General features: G+C 35.4%; 1 protein-coding gene across 10 annotated transcripts in view; it reads left to right on the forward strand.

Annotated features, from left to right (window-relative positions):
- Positions 1 to 25528, forward strand: part of HYDIN (HYDIN axonemal central pair apparatus protein) — a 511177-nt gene that overhangs the window by 218273 nt on the left and 267376 nt on the right. For all 10 annotated transcript variants that reach the window (XM_077132967.1, XM_077132969.1, XM_077132970.1 and 7 more), the window contains 2 exons: positions 8794 to 8912; positions 16568 to 16791. In XM_077132967.1, coding sequence (XP_076989082.1) covers positions 8794 to 8912; positions 16568 to 16791 — 343 coding nt within the window. The remainder of the gene's footprint in view (positions 1 to 8793; positions 8913 to 16567; positions 16792 to 25528) is intronic.

A 25528-nucleotide genomic window follows, 5' to 3' on the forward strand; every position in this document is an offset into this window, starting at 1 on the left:
CTTTTAAAGACATGGTAAAGATAATGAAAAACACAAGCTGCAGACTAGGAAATGTATTTGTAAATCACATATTGATAATGGGCTTGTATTCAGAGTATATAAAATAATAATAATAGTAATAATAATAGATCCCAATTAAAATGGATTTTTTACCATGATATATGGATGTCAAATAAACATATGTAAAGATGTTGATATCATTAGTTATTAAGAAATGCAAATTAAAACCATAATGAGATACCATTACACACTTATAATGGGCAAGCTGAAAAGCTTTTCCATAACAAACGTTGCCAAAGATATGAAGAAACTGGAACTCTCACCCATTGCTAATGGAAATGTGAAATGGGTCAACTATTTTGGAAAACATGTTTAGCAGTTTCTTTAGAAGTTAAACCTATGCCTCCCATATGACCCAGCCATTCCACTCCTAGGTATTTACTCAAGAGAAAAGAAAACATATATTTATACCCAGACTTATATGTGATTGTTCATAGCATTCTTTATATGTGATTGTCAAAAATTGGGAAAGACCCAGTATCCATCAACAGGTGAATGAATAAACACATTGTGATAAATTTATATGATGAAACACTATTCAACAAAAAGGAATTAACAATTGATCATACAACAACATGGATAAATATTATTTTAAATGGCTTATCAGATTAATGTCTGCTCTGGGTATTGTGGTTCAAAAACAGCTGTAAGTAATTTATGCACACATATATATATGAATACATTTGTATATAAAAACAACTTTCACGAATCTTCTTAATCTTGTTTAAGCCTCCTAATAGCTCAGTAAATTAGACTGGAATCATTATCTTTATTTTACAGATAAGAAGATTAAAGCTCAGTGTTTAGAGACCTACAGAAGCCTACAGGGTTTCTGAAGCCAAGATTTGAATCCAAGGCTGTGACAAGTCCTATGCCCTGTCCTATAAAGAAGTGGTTCCTGTGGACTGGTGGAATCCATAGTCCATTATTTTAAGTGGGAAAAAAAAGTCATGCTTCCTGTCCATGCAAATGTCCCATCAATTTCTCTATTTTTAAAAATATTGACGTAACAATGCATCAAGGATCTATGTATAATACAAAGTGTTTAAAGCACCCAAATTATCCATTTAATGCTTAATAAACTTATTAATGGGTATATTAGTTTGTAGAATATCAAGATATTATACAATACTGGAAAATAACATTTTTTTCTACACTGCTCTGAACAGAAAGTGTAATATAAACAATGAAGTAATATGTTAAAGATTCTAAAAGTACTATCTGAAGTGGTCCCATTTGGTAGTTGCTCTAGATTCCTGGCAGAAGCAAACTATAGGAGCCATGAAGGACTAAACCCTCAGGAAAAATGTGAGAATATAAACTGATAATGTCTATGTTTTAAATAAAGAAAGTGTGAGACCAATCTCTCAGAACAACTGAGGTCTTACTGTAGCATACCTTACATTGTACCACTGGGACTCAAGCAAAACGTGAGTGGTTTTGCGGGCACATGCATACAGATAATATGGTTTTAATATAGATAATGAATTTAGGTGAAACAATTTAGGTCATATTATTCTTGAATGTAAAAATTCTGATAGTTCAAGAGATACTTGTACATTGAACAATTTTGTGCATACATACAATGAATTGCCTTAGTTAGCATTTGAGAGAGTTTTTTTTATTAAATATTGAAATTACACAAAAAAAATACTGTTGGGCAAGGCATAAAGAATAACAGAAAAACAAACAACTGTAAGCCCATAACCCACCCTAAGAAGTAGGACTTTTACCAGTACTTTAAATGCTTTATCTCTTTCCCTCTATCATCTGCTTAGAGGTAACTATTCATTCTAAATTTTGTGTCAATCAGCTAATCATTTCCTTGATTTGCTTTATACATGATGTCAGATGTGGCTACATCTCATAACCATATATAATTTATTTTTACGTGTTTTAAACTTTACATAAAGTTATCATACTGTATTTGTTTCTCTGAATTTGTTCATACCATGCATGTAGCTATAGTTAACACATATTATGTTCTACTGTTTGAATATACAAAAATCTATCTGTTCATTTCACTGCTGATGGACACGTGTCATTTCGAGCTTAATATATCATGCTTTTAAGAACAGTGCTGCTATGAATATTCTTGAACATGTGTCCAGGCACACAGTGCCCGGTTTTCTAGGATATGTCCCTAGGAGTGAGTTGCTGGAACATATAGGATGTGCATACTAAGGTTTACTAGGTAATCAAACTTCTCCATACAGATTGCACCAATTTTTTCTCCTATCTGCAGGAGATAAGTGTCCATAACTTTGCTTCTTAACCCTGACTACTCTTAGTGTTGATCACTGTTTTAACTTTTGCCCCTCTGTTGGGTGTGAAATAGTATCTCACAGTGGTTTTGATTTACATTTCTGAAATTACTAACAAAAATAGCTTCTTGTGTTGACTGGCCATTTGTGTTTCATCTTCTGTGAAATTCATCTTTGCCCTTTGCTTATTTTTCCGTTGTGTTACCTTTGCTTTTTAATTGATAGGATTCTTGATATGTTCTGAATACTAACTCTTTGTTTTTTCTATATACTGCAAATATCTCTTCCAACTTTGTCTCTTGTCTTTTCACTCTTGTAATGGTATTTTTAGTAGACAAGATTTCTTAATTTTAATGTGATCAAATTTCACTATCTTTTGTATTTTTCAGAGTTTGTATTAAGATCCCTTTCTCTACCCTATCTTAATAAAGATATTTTTTGTCTTGAAGAAATTTTATAATTTGCCATCCTGTTTAAGTCTTTGATCCAATTTAAATTGATTTTTGTGTAAAGTGGAAGGTAAGGGCCCTGCATTTAGTTTCTATGGCTGTTGTAACAAGTGACCATTACCTTGGTGGCTTGAAACAGCAGACATTTATTCTCTTACGGTTCTGAAGGTCAGGAGCCTAAACTCAGTTTCTCTGGACTAAAGACAAGGTGCTAGTAAGACTGATTTCTTTTGGAGGCTCCAGAGGAAAATCCATTCCTTGTCTCTTCCAGCTTTTAAGGCTGCCAGTTTTCTTTTGCAGTGGCTGCAACACTATAATCTCTGCTTCCATCAGCATGTTGCTTTTTCCTGTTCTGCATCAAACAACTCTCTGTCTCCCCTTGTAAGGACACTTGTGATTACATGTAGGCCTGGATAATCCAGGATAGTCTTCCCATTTCAAGATGCTTAATTTAATCAAATATTTTGCCATATAGGTAATCACCCTTTGCCACATAAGATAATACCCACAGTTTCCTGGGATTAGGACAAGAATATCTTTGGGGGCCAATGTTCAGCCTACAGCCAACTCTATATGAATGTCTAGTTGTTTTAACTCCTTGTACTCTATAGTCCATCTTTCCTCTTTGATCTTCAACACCTGCCTTGTCATAAATCAAATTGACATATATGTGTGCATCTATTCTTAGTTCTCTATTTTGTTTCCTTAGTCTTTTTTCTCTTTATTTCCCCAGTAATATATTATCTTATTATTATAGTTTTATAATACATTTTGGTATCTGAAAGGGCAAATCCTTTCACTTTATTCTTTTTTTAGGAATATATTAGCTGTTCTTGGCCTTAGACTTCACATTTAAATTTTAGAATCAGCCCCACCAAATTCCACATGCTGACATTCTGTTTCATTGTCCATTGATTAATAGATATAGATTAATTGGGGGGTAAATAACATCTTTATGACATTATTGAGTCCTCCTATTCAAGTACGTAGCCTGGAACATTTCCATTTATCTAGATCTTTGTCAATGTTTTTCAATATATTTTTACAGTTTGATCCTTGAAGGATTTAAGTATATTTTGTTGTATTCATTTCCAGGTACTTTATGTATTTGTGCTATTATAAACAGTATCTCGAAAAGTAAATTTTTCTGGTTCTTGCTGGGTATAGAAATGCAGTGATTTTTATATATATTGATTTGGTAGACATCAACCTTACTGAACTATCTTACTAACTTAAAAATTTTACTTCTAGATATTTTGCATTTTCCAAATAAACAGTCCTAAAATCTGTAAGTAATGTTGGTTTTGTCTTCTAATTTTACTGGGTTTTTTGTTTTGTTTTGTTTTGTTTTTTAGCTTTCTTTTTGTCTTACTGTTCAGAATAGGTACACAAGTATAATATTGGATGTCCAAGATATCTTAGATGGCAAGTGTTTGAAAGTCTATGGTTTGCGTTTTCTGGAACTTAATGCAATAAAATCTATTGCATTCAGGGATTTCAGAGCCATTAAAGTTGTTACATAATAGGTCTCCTGTTTCTGATTTGTTAAACAGGACCTCTGTAGCTACAGATAAGAAATCGCATTATTTCTTAAAATATTTTACTGTTCTAACAAAGACTCTGTCCTTAGAGCTTACTAGTTCCTTCATGCTTGTTCCTCTTGCTGCCTTTTGTCAGGAAAAGAAAAATTCCTACTTAGAATATATTGTGAAAAGTATCATTTGTAATGTGACCCTAAAATTTACACAAAATTCTTTCAAATACAAGGCTAATTGTTACTTTGTAGTCCCATTCTCTCCTAGGTGATGGGGGTAGCTACAATAAGACAAACTCCTTTGCAGTTAATAATTCCCAAAGAAACATTGGCTTACTGCTTTATTACAACCCGGTTCTCCAGTTTTTAAAAAAGGAAGGCAGTCAAGGTAACAGATGGGGAAAGCTTTAGGCCTGACAATTATAAATAGTATTGCAATTCATTCCATGAAACATTTGCAATTCTCTTTCTTTGCTATTCTGAAAGTTGGATCTCTATCAAAATACTTTCGTCTTGACCAAGAATGAAGATATTGCCAGTAGATCAGAGATCTAAATTAATGGAGGAAGATAATGAGATTTGGGTCCCTGAAAGTTTTATTTCTGTTCTAGAATATTATCATCACCAATATCTGATCTTTAGTGGAACTCTTTTCTAACAATCAGATGGACTGGGGAAATGCTTTGAATAAATCAGCTACCTCAAACATTGATAGAATTTCTCTGTTTCTTATAATCTAAGTAGTGTCTTGCCTACTGTTTGTTCACTGTGTTGCAGACTACTAGATGAGACACAGAGACGTGTTCCTGTCTTTAAAAGAACAGTCACGGAGAGAAAGCACTAAAAATACAAAAGCTAAATAGCAATAGAAGACAATGGAACATAAAATGTCACAATGCATTATAATGATGACAATAAATTAGAAATAACATTTGCATAGTCAAAGTGTATTTGCTGTAATGCTGACAATTACATTTAGTAAAGCATCAAAAGTATTTTCAGTAAATCAAAATACTATATGCAAAATAAATATATCCTTTTTCCTTAAAGAATTTGAAATTTAAATGGTAGAAATTTAAGGAAAACTTATAAAACATTCAAAGATTTTTAAAAGTTGTTATATGCTCACTCCTGGGAAAAATATAAGGATCCAGGAACCCTTAAATGCATACGCTTAAATGTGTAAGTGTATGTTTTTAGTGCACCTAGTCTGGGGGACAGTATGGCTATAGCTATCAAATGTCAAGTGTGCATCCCTTTGTTCTGACAATTCAACTTCCCATAATGGTGGACTTGATAACTTGGAGCTGTCTCTAAGAACAACTAGAAAAGCTAGAATATATACATAATTTAAAATCTGCTTTGACAGTAACAGAGAGCTATGGGGAAAGTAAAGTATTTTAGGGCCTAGAACCAGAATAAGTAAACCAAGACAACCAGGCTTTGGGGGCCACTCTACCCTAAAAACCCTGCCTTTTTAATAAAGACTGTAGAGAGGCTGAACAGTTAAGTAGGGGTAGGGGTAGGGGTAGGAAAGAAAATATAGGACTTCAGGGACCCAAGAAGACAGGCCTTAGTAATCCCCCAGGCTTTAGGGTGGGACCCAGTAAAGTGGGGACTAGGTATGGACCAGCCTCACAAGGACTGAAGCTCAACTTTGAATCATTTTTACAATCACTGAATACATTAAGACAGCTCTTCTCCGCTAAGGTTCCAGGAGATGACTGATCCCTAATGTTCTAAGGCATCTGTTGTATATGAGGAATTAATACCTCTCTTTTGTACCTAGATTGGAACTGGCTGCATAGCCTTCTTGGAAGAAATGAGAAAATATTCACTCAAATGATTTACTACAAAACTTACTTCTCTCATGGAATCTTAAATGAGAAAAGCTACATTAAGTGATCTGGGAGGGCTAATTCCCTCTAGTCTCCAACCCCATGCTTGAGGACGATAATGTCCTCGGGCTTCAAATTATCTCTACAATTTTTTTATATACACTGATCAACCCTCCATCAAAAATAACCAAGCATATGGGCACATAAGACAATCTAATAGAATATCAAAAGACAAGAAATTTGCATATAGAGAATTTACAGTTCTCTTTCATTGCTATTCTGAGTTTGAGCCTTATCAAAATATTTTTCTCTTGACCAAGGGGAGCACGTAATTGCCAATATATTAGAACTCTAAAATAATGGAGGAAAGTGATAAGGGGAGACAGATAATAGAATTATCAGACATATATTCTTAAATTTTCTTAACAAAAGACAAGACTAAGAATTTCCAGTAGCCTGGAAACTCTTTTAAAAATTAATGAAAATTTTAGAACTGAAAAGTTATAATAACAAATTAAGAACTCAGCGGATGAATTTAACAGCCAACCAGATACTCAGAGTTAGATTTTATAAACTTGAAGTGAGATAAATCAAAAGAAAATGGAATCCACACCAAAGCATGAAAGAGTACAGAAAAGAACATAAGTTGATTGAAATATGGCAAAAAGGCCTAACATACTATTGGAGTCCCAGAAGAAGAGAAGAAAAATATTTGAAGAGATGATTATTTAAAAATTTCCAAAACTGATGAGAGACATTAATTTACAGATCCAAGAAGTTCTAGAAGCCCCAAGGAGGATCAGCACAACCACCTGGGAGCATCTCAGTAAAATTGCTGAAAACAGAAGACCAAAAGGAATCTTAAAAATAACAGCCAGAAGAAAATAAATGTTACTTCGAATGAGCTATAAGACAAAGTATGAGCTAACTTCTCAACAGAAACATTGGAAGATAAGAAACAATAGAAAGATATCTTCAAAATGCTTAAAGAAAATATAGGAAAATTGATATGTGTTCAAGGACATTTATTACATTGCAGTTTATTGTGAAAAGTTAGAAACTACTTAAATGTCCAAATAGACTGATTAAAAAATACTTACCTCCCCACAGTCATCCATGCAACTGTTAAGAAGGACAAGGTAGTTATGTAGATGCATTTATGAAAAGATGTTTCAGATGTATTGTTAAGTAAAAAAAAAAGCAGTTTACAGACTAATATATAGCATATGCTCTCCTTTACATTAATAGTGTTTTGATATGGTTAAGTATAGGAAGGATAGGACCAGAATATTAACAGTGGCTATCTTTGGATGGTGGAATTTCCACATTTTTATACTTTCTATAACGACCAGGTATTATCAAATGGAGATATTTCCATTTAGAAAAAGTAAAAGAAAACAAAATCCGTCAATACCTCAAAGGCTGTGTGCTCTGTGCCGATACTGGGTCCATCATGGATGTGATGTAATGGATACTGTTAAGTGGATTCCATTTCCTATGTATATGTTCTAGTTTGCTAGCTGTCAGAATGCAATATACCAGAAACGGAATGGCTTTTAAAAAGGGGAATTTAATAAGTTGCTAGTTTACAGTTCTAAGGCCGAGAAAATTTCCGTCTATACGTATGTCCAATCAAAGGCATCCAGGGAAAGATACCTTGGTTCAAGAAGGCCGATGGAGTTCAGGGTTGCTCTCTCATCCAGGAAGGCATATGGCGAACACAGGGTTTCTCTCTCATCTGGAAGGGAACATAGTGAACACAGTCAGTGTTCCTCTCTCATCTCGAAGGGCACACAGTGAGCATGGAGTCATCTGCTAGCTTCTTCTCCTGGCTTCCTGTTTCATGAAGCTCCCTGGGAGGCGTTTTCCTTCTTCATCTCCAAAGGTCGATGGTTGTGATCTCTCTGCTTCTCATGGCTATGTCGTTCTTCTTTGCTCTCTCTGACTCTCCATTCTCCAAACTTTTTCCTCTTTTATAGGACTCCAGTAAACCAATCAAGACCCACCCAAATGGGTGGAGACATGTCATCACCTAATCCAATTTAACAACCACTCTTGTCTAAATCACATCATCCAGGGAGATGATCTGATTACAGTTTCAAACATACAGTTTTGAATAGGGATTATTCTACCTTTATGAAATGGCATTTTGATTAAAACATGGATTTTCTAGGGGGCATACTTCCTTTCAAACCTGCACAGTATGGAATAAACTGCAAAGGGTCAGCCAAAGCTCCTGAATTCAGATCCCTTAACACCCTGGATCTTCCTAAATCAGGGAAGGATAATTGTGTATAACTCTTCTTGGAGCTGTGCATCACGTAGCTCTTATTTTATGAGAGACATCAATTGGTCATTACCTTCTCTGATTTATAAAAATTACTTTCATTTTAAGCAACTTAAGAATGAATTAGGCTAACACTTTCTTTTTCTGCCAGATTGTCAGCCTGAACTGCAATATAAACTGTTCCCTAAATATGAGAAACTAAGATTATTCCTGTTTCATAAAGATAAGATAAATCTTCAGCATTAAACTGTGGTTCCCTCAGTATAGTGCAGGGAGTTGGTACAATAATCTTGATTATTTTCATTGGTAACAAGTTATCATATAGCACCATTTTGGATAATAATGTCTGGATTGTTTTTAGGCCGAGAGATCCGTCTGCCGCTCCGAATCAAAGGGGAAGGAATGGGACCTAATACTCATTTCAACTTTGAATTGCTGGATATTGGGAAAGTTTTCGTTGGATCTGTTCATTGTTATGAGGTAAACACTAGAATTGTTAATCTGGACTTAAATGGCACTTTTGCTTTTTTAAGTTTTATTTTGTGATTGTTTTTATTTTATATAAAACTTGTATAATCACATCCATTTGCCATTGCACATACTAACTCTAAACATTAAAAATGCTCTGAGTCTTCCTCTTTTTTTCCTAGCTTTGTTGGAGGAGCAACCTTTTCTATCCTCCACAGCTCCTTCCAACTTTACCAAAAGCTAAAAGGCATCAAAGCCATTATCTAAGTGTTTTGTCTTCATCATTTTGCAAGTTGCAGAGGGGAAGACAGAAAGTCATCCCCCCATCCAGGTAGTGCCTGTTCACCGACATTATAAATCCTATAGGTCAGAAGGTAGAGAACCTTTTGCATTTTCCAGAATTTCCAAATGAGGGTGGCTGTTTCAACATTTTAGAATTTTCTCTGAATACACTGATCTTCATTCTATGTTTTGAAACAGTTATTCTGGTTTCTGGAAGATACCTACTTGATTTATCTTTTCAGAAATGTAGAAAATGATCCTTTTAAAAGATGTACGCATGGTTTCTTCAGGTTCAGTTACCTCAATGTTACTTCATCACTAAGTTTTTTATCTAGAGCACTGTTCATCAAACTGTACCCATTGAAAATCTATTTTAGAAAGTTTCCTACATTGTGTGCATTTCTACCTTTATAGAGGTAATAATAAAAGCAATTAGTTAATAAGCGACAAATGGGTGCAAGTTACCATGTTTGTATCTGTGTGTATGTATAATTTCTAATCCTTGCTACAACTTGAAAGGTAGGTCATATTATGTCTATTTTATAAATGAGAAATCTGAGTCAGAGAGCAGTTAATACCATCAACAATGTATAATAAGCATAGTGTTAGTGCTGTGAGAGCTACCGATATAGTGTCGTTCATCTCCAAGTCACTAGGGTGGCCAGGGCCTTAGTGCAGCAAAGATGGAAGTTAGAGACGTTAATGTCATGCAGAGATGGAATCATGGGGCGGTGGGGGGGGGGGGCAGTCTATATTTCACTTGTACAGCATGAAACATTGCCACAGAGATTCTATTTTTTTTTTCATTTGTATATTTTAGGTTTACAGAAAAATGATGAAAAAATACAGCATCCCCATAAACCCACCCCCATTATTAATACTCTGCATTAGTGTGGCACCTTTATTACAAATGATGAAACAATATTATGATTGTAGTATTAACTATAGTCCATAGTTTATATTAGGGTGTAATTTTTTTCCAATATAACACCCTATTAATAACACCTTGCATTAGTGTGGTACATTTGTTATAGTTCATGAAAGAAGTTTTATAATTGTACTGTTAACTATACAGTCCATCATTTACAATAGGGTTCACTGTGTTGTACATTCCTATGTTTTATCTTTAAATTTTTATTCTAGTAATATATGACCTGAAATTTCCCCTTTTAACTACATTAACATCTATAATTCAGTGCTATTGATTACACCCACAATGTTGTGCCACCATCACCACCATCCATTTCCAAAATTTTACAATCAACCCAAATAGAAATTCTGTATAAAGTAAGCATTAATTCCCTGTGCCCTACCTCCAACTCAGTTCCTGGTTACCTTTATTCTAGATTCTAACTATGAGTTTGCTTATTCTAATTATTTCATATCAGTGAAATCATACAATATTTGTCCTTTTTCTGTATGGCTTATTTCATGCAACATAATGTCTTCGAAGTTCATGCAAGTTGTCATTTCAACCAGAACTCCATTCCTTTTTTAAATGCTAACTAATATTCCATTGTATGTATATACCACATTTTGCTTATACATTCGTTGATTGATAGACACTTGGGTTGCTTTCATTTTTTGGTAATTTTAAATGCCATTATGAACATCAGTGTGAAAATATCTGTTCAAGTCCCCGCTTTCAATTCCTTTGGGTATACTCCTAGTAGAGAGTTATATAGTAATTCTATACTTAACTTTCTAAGGAACTGCCAAATGTCTTCCACAGCACCTACATTTTACATTCTCACCAGCAATGAATGAGTGTTCCTGTTTCTTCACATCTTCTCCAATATTTGTAATTTTCTGATTTTTTATAACAGTAGCCATTCTAATAGGTATGAAATGGTATCTCATTGTGGTTTTGATTTGCATTTCTCTAACAGCTAATGATGTTGAGCATCTTTTCATGTGCTTTTTAGCCATTTAAATGTCCTCTTTGGAGAAATGTCTATTCAAATCTTCCTGAAGACTTCTTCTAATTTATCTCTTTAGCCATATTTTCCTTCAACTTGAATTAGTTTAAGAGGTTTGTTTGAACTTCTTAGGTAAGTTGTTCCAAATTCTGTGTCTTCTCTGAAGTTTTAATATATTCCCTTGACTGGGCCATACCTTCCTGTTTCTTAATATGACTTGTAATTTTTTTGGTTATATATAGACATTTTAATGAATTAATCCTGAAGGTCATTTCTCTTTCTTACCTAAGGTTTTATTGCTTATTGGTTTTGTGCTAAGGCCCTTCTTTGACACTTGATTCAACTGATTGTAGATCATTAGAATTGCCATGTTTAATTGATCAGATATTTTCAGCTCTTTTTCATCTGATTCTTCCCCTGGGTATGTGGTAAAGTTTTTAAGATTGAACCATTTGTGCAATTGTCTCATCCGCAGGAGAAAACTTCCTTTCCCTTGTTCCTTCTCCAAGAATCTTGATCTATTCTGTTTGTTATTATTCACCTCTATGATTTTTTTTTTACTCTCCTTTCAGTGTCTCTAGCTGCTTTTGCCTGGAGGGAAAATTCTGGGAGGAGTGTCAGCCCAGAGATGCTTTCCCAAGTTAGTATTTCCCAGCCAAAATACAGCCAGGGACCCATGAAGGAGGCACAGACTAGTTCCAAAGAGCCCTGGAGAGAGGGTCAGGAAAGATGCTGAAAAGCCTCTTTGATGGCTCCCCAAAGCTATACTTTCCTGACCTGCCCAGCAGATGGTACTCTTCACCTATTTTTTCCAACAGCCTCAAGAGTGACCTGCATCTTTGAACTTCCACCCTTTTTGAACTTCAACCCTTTTCCCCTATTGGGGTTGGGGTTGAAACTGTAGTCAGTATTCCTTGTCAGGGGTGGGCTAAAACTATAGCTCAAAGCCAGCACCCAGCAATCCGAATGTGCTGAACAAAAGTCGTGATCAGTACTCGGCAGTGTGCCTCCCCTGTTTTGGGGGAGAGGGCTTCCATGCCCCTCTCTGTTCAGGGTAGCCAGCCAGTAACTGGACCTTGGTGGCTAGCCTCAAGAGTAGGGGACGGGCACCAGGAGTCTCTACTGAATGCTTTACTCAGTTTTTACTGCAGTGTCTCAGTCTCTTCATCCTGATCTTCCCTGGAGACTGTGCAATGCTGCCCTGGCCTCCAAAGCACCAGAACAGTTGTTTGAGACAGTTTTCTGTCTGTCCACTAGCTGTTTTTGGAGGAAGAGTGAGCTGCAGCTCCCTACTCTATCTTCCCCAGAAGTTCTCAAGTCTTTTGCCCATTTTAAAATGGGGTAGTTTGTCTTTGTACTATTGAGTTGTAGGATTTCTATATATTCTGAATATTAAATCCTTAATGGATAACTTGTTTCCAAATATTTTCTCCACTGCTGAGGTCCTTTGATACATAAAAGTTTTTAAGTTTGATGAGGTCCCATTTATCTATTTTTTGTTTTGATGCTCATGCTTTGGGTATAAGTCTAAGAAATCATTGCCTAATATAAGATCCTGAAGATGCTTCCCTACATTTTCTTCTAGGAGCTTTATAGTTTGGGTTCTTATACTTAGGACTTTGATCCATTTTGAGTTAAGTTTTTATGTGGTGTGAAATAGGGGTCCTCCTTCATTCTTTGGCATATGAACGTCCAGTTCTCCCAGCACCATTTGTTGAAGAGACTGTTGTTTCCAAATTGAGTGGACTTGACAGTCTTGTCAAAAATTAATTGGCCATAGATATGAGGGTCTTTTTCTGAACTCTCAGTTTGATTCCATTGATCGATATGTCTATGTTCATGCCAGTACCATGCTGGTTTAGCCGTTGTAGCTTTGTAGCAAGTTCTAAAATCAGGAAGTGTGAGTTCTCCAACTTTGTTCTTTTTCAAGATGTTTTTGGCTATTTGGGGTACCTTACCCTTCCTAATAAATTTACACAGATTCTTAACTTCCTATATTGAAAAGTTGTGCTGGAAATAAATTTGTTTTGGAAATCAAATAAGCATTACTGAAATGTGGAAATCAGTAAATTTGTAGATGGTTATAGCACAATGGAATAAGCACTAATTTAATGATGAAATCAGACACATGGCTGCCATAAAATGATAAGTGTATAGCAACTAGGCCACATTGTCCTGTACTGCATTTTGCAAGAAGGTTCACTGAGGGAGAAGAAAAGATAATGGTCTAAAGGTTCTTATTAAACTGCTATTCTGACTGTAATTTATTCAGTGTGAATTTTCCTTATACCTTAAAGATTGTACCTATGGAAGGCATATCAGAAAAGGACCTTTATTCTGACCTAAAAAGGATAGATTTTCCCTGCACATAATAAAAATGTATTGCAAATTTTCAGAAGTGTACTTGATGCCACCACTTTCTACCCTCCCAGGTTTTAACAGTAAAGAACACCACAGCAAGCTAAATAAGTGTAAAATGAGGTAATGCATCATACTGAACAGTTTTAAGAGCTCCGCAGTGGCAGAGAAGGACATGGTAAAGTGCTTCTTATGGGAGTATTTTGTACTATCTGCGTATTTAATGTAATGCCTCATTGCATTTCTCTTTCAATTTATTACATTACCTACTTGAGATAAATTTGAATAACTAGCTATTGCCCTTAGTCACTGCTGAGCTTAGCAGATACATAAAGAATAAGCCATAATTCCCAAGAGTGTACATTAGTCCTCAGTGTAATTAAGAAGGAAACAAATGAGAGGTGAAGTTCTATTATAAATTTTCTCCTCTCCAAGGAGTTGGAACTGAAGGGTAAGAATATTATCAGTAATCTAGATTTTGTCTCACACTATCCACTGGATTCTGTATACGAAAGTAGATGCACCATTGTCAGGGTGAGAATAATGATAAATTATTGAAATGTAGGACCCTGACCTCATATAGAAATCTGAGTAAAATACAGCTATTAACCAAAAAAAAAAAAAAAAAAAGACAATCTGTGCATTGTTGAGCAAGGGGTCGTTAAGGAATCCACGCATAACAGCGAGTCAACGCCACATGGATTTATTGAACAGAGCGACAGAGTGAGAGCCAATGCAGAGAAAGAGATGGCTCTGGCTGTCTTACTGAGGGCTAGATTTTTAAAGGCTAGAAAGGGGTGGGGACGATGTGAGCTGCAGGCATTGCTGGGCATTATCGAGCTGCAGCAGGCCATGACCCAATGCTTATGTGGTCTTGCTTCTGGTCTGGGGTGTTGGCACGTCCATGCCCACCTATCATGCCACCACATCAGGTCCTGTCAGGGAGGCTGCTGTGAGAGAGAAGCTGAGAAGGTCACAGACTCCATTTTATATGTCAAGTTGTTCTTCTGAGACCTGACATGCATCTGCTCAGAAAGGAGAACAGGATCCTTCAAGACCAAATTCATGGGTTGCCTCTAATATATGGTATTGCTTAAGCATAGGGAAGGTTGAAACCCAGTTTGCTTGGCACTGGGGCTATAGACATCAGTCGCTATCATTTATTAGCTCTGTTTGCCAGGTACTGTTCTAAAATTATATTAATTAATTAATTTAATTGTCAAAGAGATATGAGAAGTAAATAGTAGCATTATCCCCATTTTACAAATGGGAAAACTGGGGCACAGTGAAGCTGAATAAGTTGTCCAAAGACACACAGCTGATAAGTCAGTGGCACAGTAGGATTTGAACCCAGGTAGCTTGGCTTCAGAATCCATGGTCATAATTACTTTGCTACATGGTCTCTTTAAAAGGATTGAAGGTGGCTCAGCAGGCAGATGTCTCACCTGCCATGCTGGAGACTTGGGTTTGATTCCCAGTGCCTGCCCATGCAAAATAAATAAATAAATAAATGGAATGAAGGATGAGGCATGATTCCTACTACCAGTAAATTTAAAACAGAGTACAGGAGATGGGAAATAAACAACAAAGACTAATAAAATATCAAGCAGCAATTATTTACATGTCTGTTGTGATACATTGTTCCTCTTCTCTCAGCAGAAGTGGTCTTTCCTACAAGGACCCCTGACCATTTCTAGCCATATATTCTCCTGATTCTCTCTTCCCTGCTTTTCAGGAGACAACCTGAGCCCATGAACCAATTCTCCTTCACATCCACCCAGACACCTTGGTCTGAATTACCTCATCCCTTTCTATTACAGCAGCAGCAACAACAAACTTTAGTGTCTTCTTCTTCCCAGGCACTGAGTCAGACTCTGGGTATACAGCATCTCATTTAATACAAATACACTCAGTCTCCTTCATCATCTTCCCCACAGCTTTGCCACCACAATCCCTCATTTTCCACCACTCATTTTCTCAAAAGAAGAATTTACAATAGTCAACCACTATTGTCTCGGCATCCATCCACTCCCAAAACATTGCACTGTGGCTTCTGCAATCATACTCTGTTAGAATTGCTTTCTTCTTCAAGGTTAGGGATGATCTCTAATTAAAAAGTAAAACTCGTTTGCCATTTCTCAGGACTTATTCTCCCTGACCTCTGTCCACATTTGACCCCTTCTGGAAATTCTCCCTCCTCAGCTTCCCAGTTCCCGAAATGCCCCACAATTTTCTGCTACCTTTCTGAATGTTTCTTTATGATGTCCTGTGCTCTTTGTCCTCCAGTGCCTTAATCTGAGGGCAGTTACTCATAAAATAGAGAACAGGCTATTCACCCATTCAAGTATAAGGACAGCATTGGCGAGAAATAGATGTGGTGTTTTTGAAAATGCAGGAATAGAGAGCAGTGTGGCTATAGTGCAGATCCATGCGCAGGAGGTGTGAGAGATGGAGACAGAATGAAAGACTGAAGCCAGATGAATTTAGGTTGCTCTGAATGAGCTCTTTAGATACACATACAAAGACAGGAGCTCTTTACGTTCATATGCAAAGCTATTGTGCAAACAAATATGGGCAATAACATACCTCCAGAACACCAGCAGATAAGAATAAACATTTCTGTAGTAAAATAATTGATGATCCATAACAATGATCCATCCAACAGTTTGAGATAAAAGAATCCTAATAGGAAAATCTAATAGCACAAAAAAAGAGAATCCATGTAATTTGGATAAAGGAAATACCAACCCTCCCTCAGTTACTTTTTAGTAAAAAAAAAAAAAAAAAGGCATCTAAGGCTCTTTATCAGGAAATGTGATTATAATCCATCTTTATAGCATGAGTATAATATATATAACTAACTTCATTTTAAAGAGGAGTCTAAAAATACAGAAGTTTCTGGCTTGGGATTCCTGTCTTCCAATATGCAAAACTTCAGACTGTTCACTTTCGCCTCTAGAGCTTTTCTTTTTTCTAATTCCTGCTACCTTCTCTGTGTTAATTTGCATTAATCAGTATAGCCATATGATTATATGAAAATAGATCAGTTCTGGGCTTGGAAAGAGTTCCATTGTTTACCTTTTCATTTGTTCTTTTCTATTGTTGTAGACTGTATTATCCAACAAAGGCAGCATTGATGCCCTCTTCAATGTGGTGCCTCCAACTACAGCTTTGGGAGCCTGTTTTGTTTTCAGTCCCAAAGAAGGCATCATCGAACCAAGTGGAGTCCAAGCTATTCAGATTTCCTTCAATTCTGCTATCCTGGGGCACTTCCAAGAAGAGTTCCTGGTCAATGTCAATGGGTCACCTGAGCCTGTGAAATTGACCATTAGGTAAGGTACATCTGTAACTAATGTGGAAATTAACTGCACATTACAAGTAGTAGTAATTTTATCTACTGCTTTCTTGAACTTAAAAACTAAATAGTTTCTTAGATGTCCATAATTATTTGTGTTGCTATTAACACATCAACATAAATGGGTTGTTTTAAATTTCCATTAACATTCCCTAATAAGCATGTATATTAGTATTGTAACATGGATAAAATGCTATCCTTGGGATCTAATTTTTCTGTAAGCTATAACCTTATAAACTAAGAATTTAAACATTAAACCATTTTACAGTATTCTTGTATTTTATGGTTTTTAGGGAAAATAAATTATTGGGTAACACCTGGATAGAATCCTCTTCTTGATTCAACACTGGTTCTTATGATGGTGTCTCTAAATCTCTGACCTTCATTTTTATTTTAAGGAAATTCATTAAATGCTCTTACCTATGATGCTTCCAGGCATTCTAAGATTCTAGTCAGCCAAGGCAAAACACTTACAGCATTTTTGCTAGAAATCTTTTGATGGCTTCTCCAACTGCTTGTGATAACTGGAAGTCATTAATAGCAGAGCTTGTCTTCAGGTTTTAAAAAAACTTCTCTTTGACTGCCCCACTGGGAAGAGCTATAACTTCAATTCCTGCTTAGAAGAAACGTATCTTCAGAACACATTGCTTGGACTTCATTTGGATTCCAACAGCGACAGGTTATTAATTACCATAGCAGTACCTTTTATTATGGTTACTGCTAGTAGAACTTTTCTTCATCTAAAGCTGAGGTCTCATAGTGGTCTGGGGTAACATAGATAAGGGGCAGGTACATCTGACTTGAAGTATTCACAGAAATACTGTTGAACTCATGATATCTATAAGAATTTCAGAATCTCGAAATTAGCTCAAAGGTGAATGACATTTCTTCTCAAATTTTTGCACCCACGTATCTCTAACTGCTAAGGAGAGTGAATGCATGTATTTCAAAGGGTTCTGTGATATGGCCAAGGCAGCCTGTATAATCTTAGGTCTCAAATTTATTTTAAACATTCACAAGACATTTGCATTCTATTCCATAATACATCTGGGCTTGTTATAATAGAAAAAAATCCAAATATGTGAATAACATTGGCTCTTCAAGAAGATATACTCTACTTATCCTAACCCATGATGAACATCCTTCAGATATGTGCAGAATGTGAGGTAGGCGTTTGACCCACCTCTCAACTTCGTAACAACTCACTTCCTTTGACAAGCAGTAGAAACAATTATCTGGAGAAGTCAAAAGAGCAAGCCTACAAATGTGCCTTTGTCTTCCATTAAGAGATCATCTCATTCCTTGAGGACCCTTAATAATAAGCTCTAGTACATCAAGTCTTGAAAGCCCCCATTTGAATCAAAGATTCTGAATTCTTGGCACCACAAGGTATTTCTCAGAATTATGAGTGCCCTCTCCAAGCATCATAGTATCATAGAAAAATCTCCATACAAGCCCGGGTAACATAAAGCCTTCCTACAAGGCTCTTATAAACATTTAAAATAAAGAGAATAATAGCCCTATCTGTAGGTAAGAATGTTCAGGATATTGAAAGACCACAAATTTACTGTCCAAGTTGGCAAATCATAAGATAAATTGCTGGTCAAGACAGGCTAACTATTGCTCAAGCTAAATAAGAAAGGCCATCTCAATATTATCTGGTCATTCCTCATCTAGAATTCACTCTAATAATTAATAATACATCTCACTATCAATACAAACACATTGCTACTCTATTTAGGAATAAACATTTAAAATTTAATAAATGTTATCAAGCACCTTTTACATGCAAGTTTGTATATTTGGTGCAGTGACTTGTGACACCAGTGAAATGACAGAGTAAGCACTTCTGAAAATCCTCTCCTTCAAAAAAGCAAAGAGAACATTGGCAAAATATGTCAAAATCAAGTTTTTCAGAAGACTGAAAATTAAACAAAGTCTTACAGCAATCTGGGGATTATTTATTCAAGATAAATAGCTGAGTCTTGTGAGAACAATGAGTGTTGTAGAATTTTATTTACTCTATTCCCATCCTTCTGTCCCCAGCTCTGTATAGCCTTGAAAAATGCAGCTAGTAGTCACAGTGAAAACCAGCAACCTGAAAGTCCCTAGAGAGGGAAAACTAGCATTGGAGTTTCTTCAAAGTCCCATTCCCAGAGAATATCATTGTTTGACCTGTGGTTGGTGGTTCTCTGGATGACCCCACTCAAAAGGCTGTCTTTATTGGATTTGATTTGGAGCTCACCCAGGACATTTGTGAAAAGTGACACTGAGGAAACCTAGAGGTTGGCCTAAATAAACAAATGTAAAGCCCATTTTAAATATGTTCAAAGAACTAAAGGAAACCATGTCTAAAGAACTAAAGGAAAGTATGGGAAAAATATTTCACCAAATAGAGAATGTCAATAAAGAGATAGAAATTATTTTAAAAATAAATAAATAAAACAAACGGAAATTGTGGTGGTGATAAATCCAATAATAAATTTTTAAAATTCAGTAGAGAGGGTCATCAACAGATGTAAGCAGGCAGGAAAAGAAAGCAGCAAACTTGAAGATATGTCAGTTGAGATTATCCATCCAGTCTGAGAACCAGAAAGAACAATTTTGAGTAAAAATGATCAGAGATTTGGGCACCTGTGGGATACCATCAAGCATACCAACATACATATAATACGAGTCTGAGATGGAGATGAAAGAGAAAAAGGGGAAGAAAGAATATTTGAAGAAGTAATAACCAGAAACTTCCCACATTTGATGAAAACACTAATCTACACAGTTAAGAAACTTAAGGATCTCCAAGTAGGGTAAACTCAAAGAGATCCACACATAAACATATCATAATCAAACTATCAAAAATCAATGAAAGTGACTCTTGAAAGCAGCAAGAGAAAAGTGACTCATCACATACAAGGATCATTAACAAGGTTAATGCCAATTTCTCATCAGAAACCATGGAGACCGCAAGACATTGGTTGTAATATTCAAAATGCTTAAACAAAAAAACTGTTAACCAAGAATTGTATATTCAGCAAAACTATCTTTCAAAAATGAAGAAGTTAAGATGTTCTCAGATAAATAAAATCTGAGAGAATTAGTGACTAGCAAACTTGCCCTGTAAGAAATTCTGAAAAAAAGTCCTTCAGACTAAAGTGAAAGGATGCTAGAGAATAACTCAAAGAAATAAAGAGCAGTTTAAGGTAGCTACATAGGTAAATATAAAAGACGGTATATATGCATTTTCTTTTTGTAACTTTATTTCTCCTATATGATTTAAAAGATAACTGTGTAAAGCAGTAATTATAAATCTATGTAAATGGTTATGCAATGTGCAAATATGTAATTTGTATGACAACGTCATAGAGGAAAGAAATAGGAATGAAGCTACAGGAGTGGTTTTTACACACTATTCAAATTAAGTTGGTGTTTGTTTTAGTTTGCTAGCTGTTGGAATGCAATATACCAAAAATGGAATGACTTTTATAAAGGGAAATATAATAAGTTGCTAGTTTACAGTTCTAAGGCCAAGAAAAATGTCTAATCTAAGGCATCCAGGGAAAGATACTTGGTTCAAGAATGCCAGTGAAGTTCAGGGTTTCTCTCTCAAGTGGAAGGACACATGGCAAACACAGTCAGAATTTCTCTCTCATCTGGAAAGGCACATGGTGAACACAACATCATCTGCTAACCTCTTCTCCTGACTTCCTGTTTCATGAAGCTCCCCAGGAGGCATTTTCCTTCTTCATCTCCAAAGGTCACTAGCTGATGGACTCTGCTTCTTGTGGCTATGTTGTTTCTGCTCTGCTCTCTCTGAATCTCTCATTCACCAGAACATTTCCTCTTTTATAGGACTCCAGTTAACCAATCAAGACCCACCCAAATGGGTGGAGACACATCTCCCCTAATCCAGTTTAACAACCACTCTTGATTTGATTACATCTCCAGGGAGATGATCTAATTACATACAGTATTGATAGGGATTATTTTGCCTTTAAGAGATGGGATTTTTATTAAAACATGGCTTTTCAGGGGTACATACATCATTTCAAACCAGGAGAGTGTTCTTCCAAAATATACTGTTATAAGTTAAGATGCTCATTAAAATCCCAGAGCAACCACTAGTAAAATTACTGAGAAAAATAGTAAAATAAGGAATTAAAATGGTTACTAGAAAATATCTAACAGGAAAGAAGGCATTAATGGAATAATAAAGGGTTTTTAAAAAGACATGACATATTGAAAACATGGAATGACAAACATAAATCTTATCTCATCAGTGATTACATTAAAAGTAAATGGGGGGCAGTGCATGGTGGCTCAGCTGGCAGAGTTCTTGCATGCCATGCCGGAGACCCAGGTTTGATTCCTGGTGCCTACCCATGCAAAAAAAAAGTAAATGAGGGTGGTGTGATGGTGGCTCAGTGGCAGATTTCTCGCCTACCATGCCAAAGACCCAGGTTCGATTCCTGATATCTGACCATGCAAAAGAAAAAAAAAAGTAAATGGATCAGGGTGCACTGGTGGTTCAGTGGTAGAATGCTCACCTTCCATGCAGGAGACCTGGGTTCAATCCCCGGAGCATGCACTAAAAATAAATCATAAAGAAAAAAGAAAAGTAAAGTAAATAGATCAACCACTCAACCACTTTCCATGGATCAGTATTCTCATAATGTGAATGATTTAGCTTCAGATTACTCTTCCCCAAATGAAGGAAGTAGACCAACCTAAAGCAAAAGGTTGTGTTGGAAAAAAAAAAAGTGAGTGGATCAAGCATTCAAATTGAAAGGCAGATATTGACAGAATGGATTTTAAAAGGACATGATTCAACTATAAACTGTCTACAAGAGATAAATTTTAGGTTTAGAGACAAAAATAGGTTGAAAGTAAAAGGATGGAAAAATATATACCATGCAAAAGAGTGCTATAGTGGTTTATATTAATACAAGAAAAAATAGACTTTAAAACAAAACTTGTTACCAGAGACAAATAAGGATATTTTATAATGATAAAAATGATATATTCTTAATTCATTAAGAATATATAAGAATTATAAACATATATGCACCTAATAGCAAAATACATGAGGCAAAAACTGACTGAATAAAAGGGAAATATAAAGAATTCAACAATAATAGCTGTAGATTTCAATATCCCAGTTTCAATATAACTGGGATAGAATAACTAGACAGAAGATCAACAAGGAAATAGATGACTTGGAAAAGACTTTAAACCAACTAACAAGCATTGTAAAAACACTGCATCCAACAGCAGCAAAATACATATTCTTCTCAAATGTACATGGAAACATTCTCCAGAATAGGCCATATGTTAGGCCACAAAACAAGCCTCAGTAAATCTGAAAAGACTGAAATCATGCAAAGTATTTCCTTCAACCACAATGGAATGAAATTAGAAATCAATAACAGAAGGAAATTTGGGAAATTAACAAATATGTGGATATTAAGCAACATAATCCTAAATAAGCAATGGATCAAAGAAGAAATCACTAGAAAATACTTTGAGATGAAGAAAAATGAAAACACAATGTGTCAAAATTTACAGGATGCAGTGAAAGCAGTACTATAAAGGAAATGCATAGCTGTAAATGCCTGTGTTAAAAGAGAAGTCTTAAATAGCCTAATCTTCCACCTTAAGAAACTGAAAAAAGAAGAACAAGATAAATCCAAAGAAAGTATAATGAGAAAAAATAAAGATTACAGCAGAAATAAATAAAATAGAGAATAGAGACATAATGGAGCAAGTCAATGAAACCAAAAATTGATTCTTTGAAAAGATAAACAAAATTGACAAACCTTTAGCTAGAGTAACAAAGAAAAAGAAAACTAATGAGTACATGGTTTCTTTTGGTGATGATGAAAGTTTTATGAAATTAGTGGTGATGGTTGCACAATATGTGTGAATATACTAAAAACTGCTGAATTTCACACTTAAAGGCATGTATTTTATAGTATATCAATTATCTTTCAATAAAAAAGTAAAAACAAAAGAGGATGGAGTAGAGTTAACAACATGTTACAGTGGAAAGATCACTAAATTGGGAGGCTATATACATGGTTTTTTCGTTAACTATGTGCATGTTACTTTGGGACCATCATTTAAATTCTAGGTCTTAAAATCCTTAGTTGCAAAATTAAAGCATTTGGGTTCAATTAGTTATAATAATCCTTTCTCTCTGTTTACGTATGAAACATAACCACAGAAATGAGACTAGGTTTTAAAAACAGATATAAATTCCAATGAATTACGCATCCTCCATTAGATTGTGATCTCCTTAAGGATAAGGATTATCTTATTCATTGTATACCTAGGGCCTAGATCAATAAATGAATGAATAACCTTTCAAAATAATAATCTTTGTAGAATCAGTAATCAAAAACTTCCCAATAAAGAAAAATTCAGGACCAGATTCCTGCACTCGTAAATTTTACCAAACATTCAAAGGAATTAACACCATGCCTTCTCAAAATCTTTCAAAAATTGAAGAGCGAGTACTTCCTAATTCATTCTATGAGGCCAGTATCACCCTAATCCCAAAGCTAGATAGATATACCACAAGAAAAGAAAATTACAGAACCAAAGTAAAGATCTTTGGAAATTATTTGCTTATTTCATTGAGTCTGTAGCCATTCAAAATATTTTTGCAATTCTCCAAAGCATTGCCTCATTGCCTTAGTTCTCATCAGAGTCTCTAAAATAGCAATTCTTTACAATAAAAGGATGTCAGTCAAACTTACAGAAGCAGCCAAAGGCATTAAGAGTCACACCTGGTCTAGTTTTTGTATGCCGAAGGTAGAGAACACCTACCTATTGAGTAAAAACCTGAAAACTAGATTGTTGTTATTAAAAAGGAGTAAACCAAATACTAGACCCCCCATTTAAGTCTTTTTGTGTTGTACAGAATTAAATTCAACAAACTGAACATTAACAGTAAGCCAGGCTCTAGCTGGGATTATGGAGAAAACTCAGACATAGAAGACATGGTTTTGCCTTCAAGATAGTTTTGATCTGCTACTAGTGTTAATATGCCAGTAGCTCTAACTCTTTGGGCGTAAAGGAATAGTAGAAGGAATAGTAGAAGATGCATCCCTGCCACAGGTTCTCAGAAAGAATTTCTGGATAGGAAAAGGACAGAGCTAAATCACTGCCTTTTTGTGCTCCTCTTTGGGAAGGAGATAGTTCTTCCCAATCAGACCAAATGAGACAGGGTGACATTCAGGCTTTTAAAATTCCGTATTTTCTTTCCTAAATGTAACACTTTATTGAAACTCTAGAAACCTTGAAGCTTTCTCTTGTTTGGGATATTAATTTCTTCAAATCCACCAGGTCAAATTTGAGTGAATTTACTTTTCATAATTTTTCATTTATCATAAAACTGGATTAGTTCAAACAGTCAATACCTTGGTAAGTTTTTAAATCTCTGATCCCTTCTAAAATCATCAGATTTGTTCATGACATTAACAGTGCCAAAATAAGTTAAGGTAAACTTAGGTTTTCCACTCTGAATAATAGGATAGGAAACCTCCCCGGATGCTGCTCAACAACGGAACACGGTCTAATTAATACTGCAGTTGTCAAATCTTTCATTCTGTTCTCTGGATGTTCCCATTTGCCCAACTCCTTATGCTACTTTCTTATTTTGGATTTTTACTCCTGGTTTCTTTCACGGAGAAGGTAAACCTTACTGTGGAAAGAATGTTTATGAAGCTTTATGCCCAAACTCACTACGAATTCCTAAGAGAAATATTCCTGTCTAAACTTCCTTTAAAGTTCAGTATTTCACCTGCCCAAAGAGATTCTAGCGCCTCAAATCACAGTTAAAAATTTTGAAAACCTAGTAAATATCAGTGTAAAGATAAACATGTAACCACAAAGGATGAAAATATATGTATGTCATCTTTTTCTGGCCCCACACGTTAGCACCAATTTCATTTGTGACTGTGTCATAAACACTTTCTTTGGCCTTCTGGCCTGAGAAATCTCTATAAAGTTGATGTTGTAGTTATTACTTTTAGTTATTACTTTAGTGCCAGGCAATACCCCATAATTTTGGCTTGTATGCCTTGAAATATCAGAATAAATATCATGATTTACTCCTCCAGTTACATGACAATCTCTTTTAAGTGATTGTATAAGCAGTAGTGTAAAATTAATAAGATTTTTTTTAATTAACCATGAGCCGTTTTGTTCCCTTCATCATTTTTTAAAGTTTTGATCACAGCATAGGTACATTTTTGTAGTCAACTTGTTTCACTTTACTTATCAGAATAATTGTCATTCTAATTCAGTCTTTAAAATTATATTTTTAATTGACCACTGTGTAAATATCTGTCACAAGCTTGGCAGAGACTGTCCTAATACTCACATTCCCTGGTAGAATTCATCTAACCACATCTAAGCCCACATGTTACAAGTCCCACAGTTAAGTATACCTTTGAACAAATGTGATTGCTCTCTGGTTCTTTCAACTTCTGCACTGATCAAATGACTGCTTTGTGCAATTTTGTGAGCTTCTTTCTTACTTTAGCCTTTTGTGCATTGCAGAAACTTTTCATCTATTTGTTATTTTGGGCCCAAAAAGATTCTTTTAATAAATCAAGTATCTCACCTGTAGAATTGCGTGACTTTACTCTCAACTGGATCCTAATCCTTGCTGAGTAACAGCCACTCCTTTTGAAACCACTTTGGGTCATTAGCAT

The sequence above is a fragment of the Tamandua tetradactyla genome, chromosome 16 (assembly GCF_023851605.1).
Source record: "Tamandua tetradactyla isolate mTamTet1 chromosome 16, mTamTet1.pri, whole genome shotgun sequence".
Taxonomy (NCBI): Eukaryota; Metazoa; Chordata; class Mammalia; order Pilosa; family Myrmecophagidae; genus Tamandua; species Tamandua tetradactyla.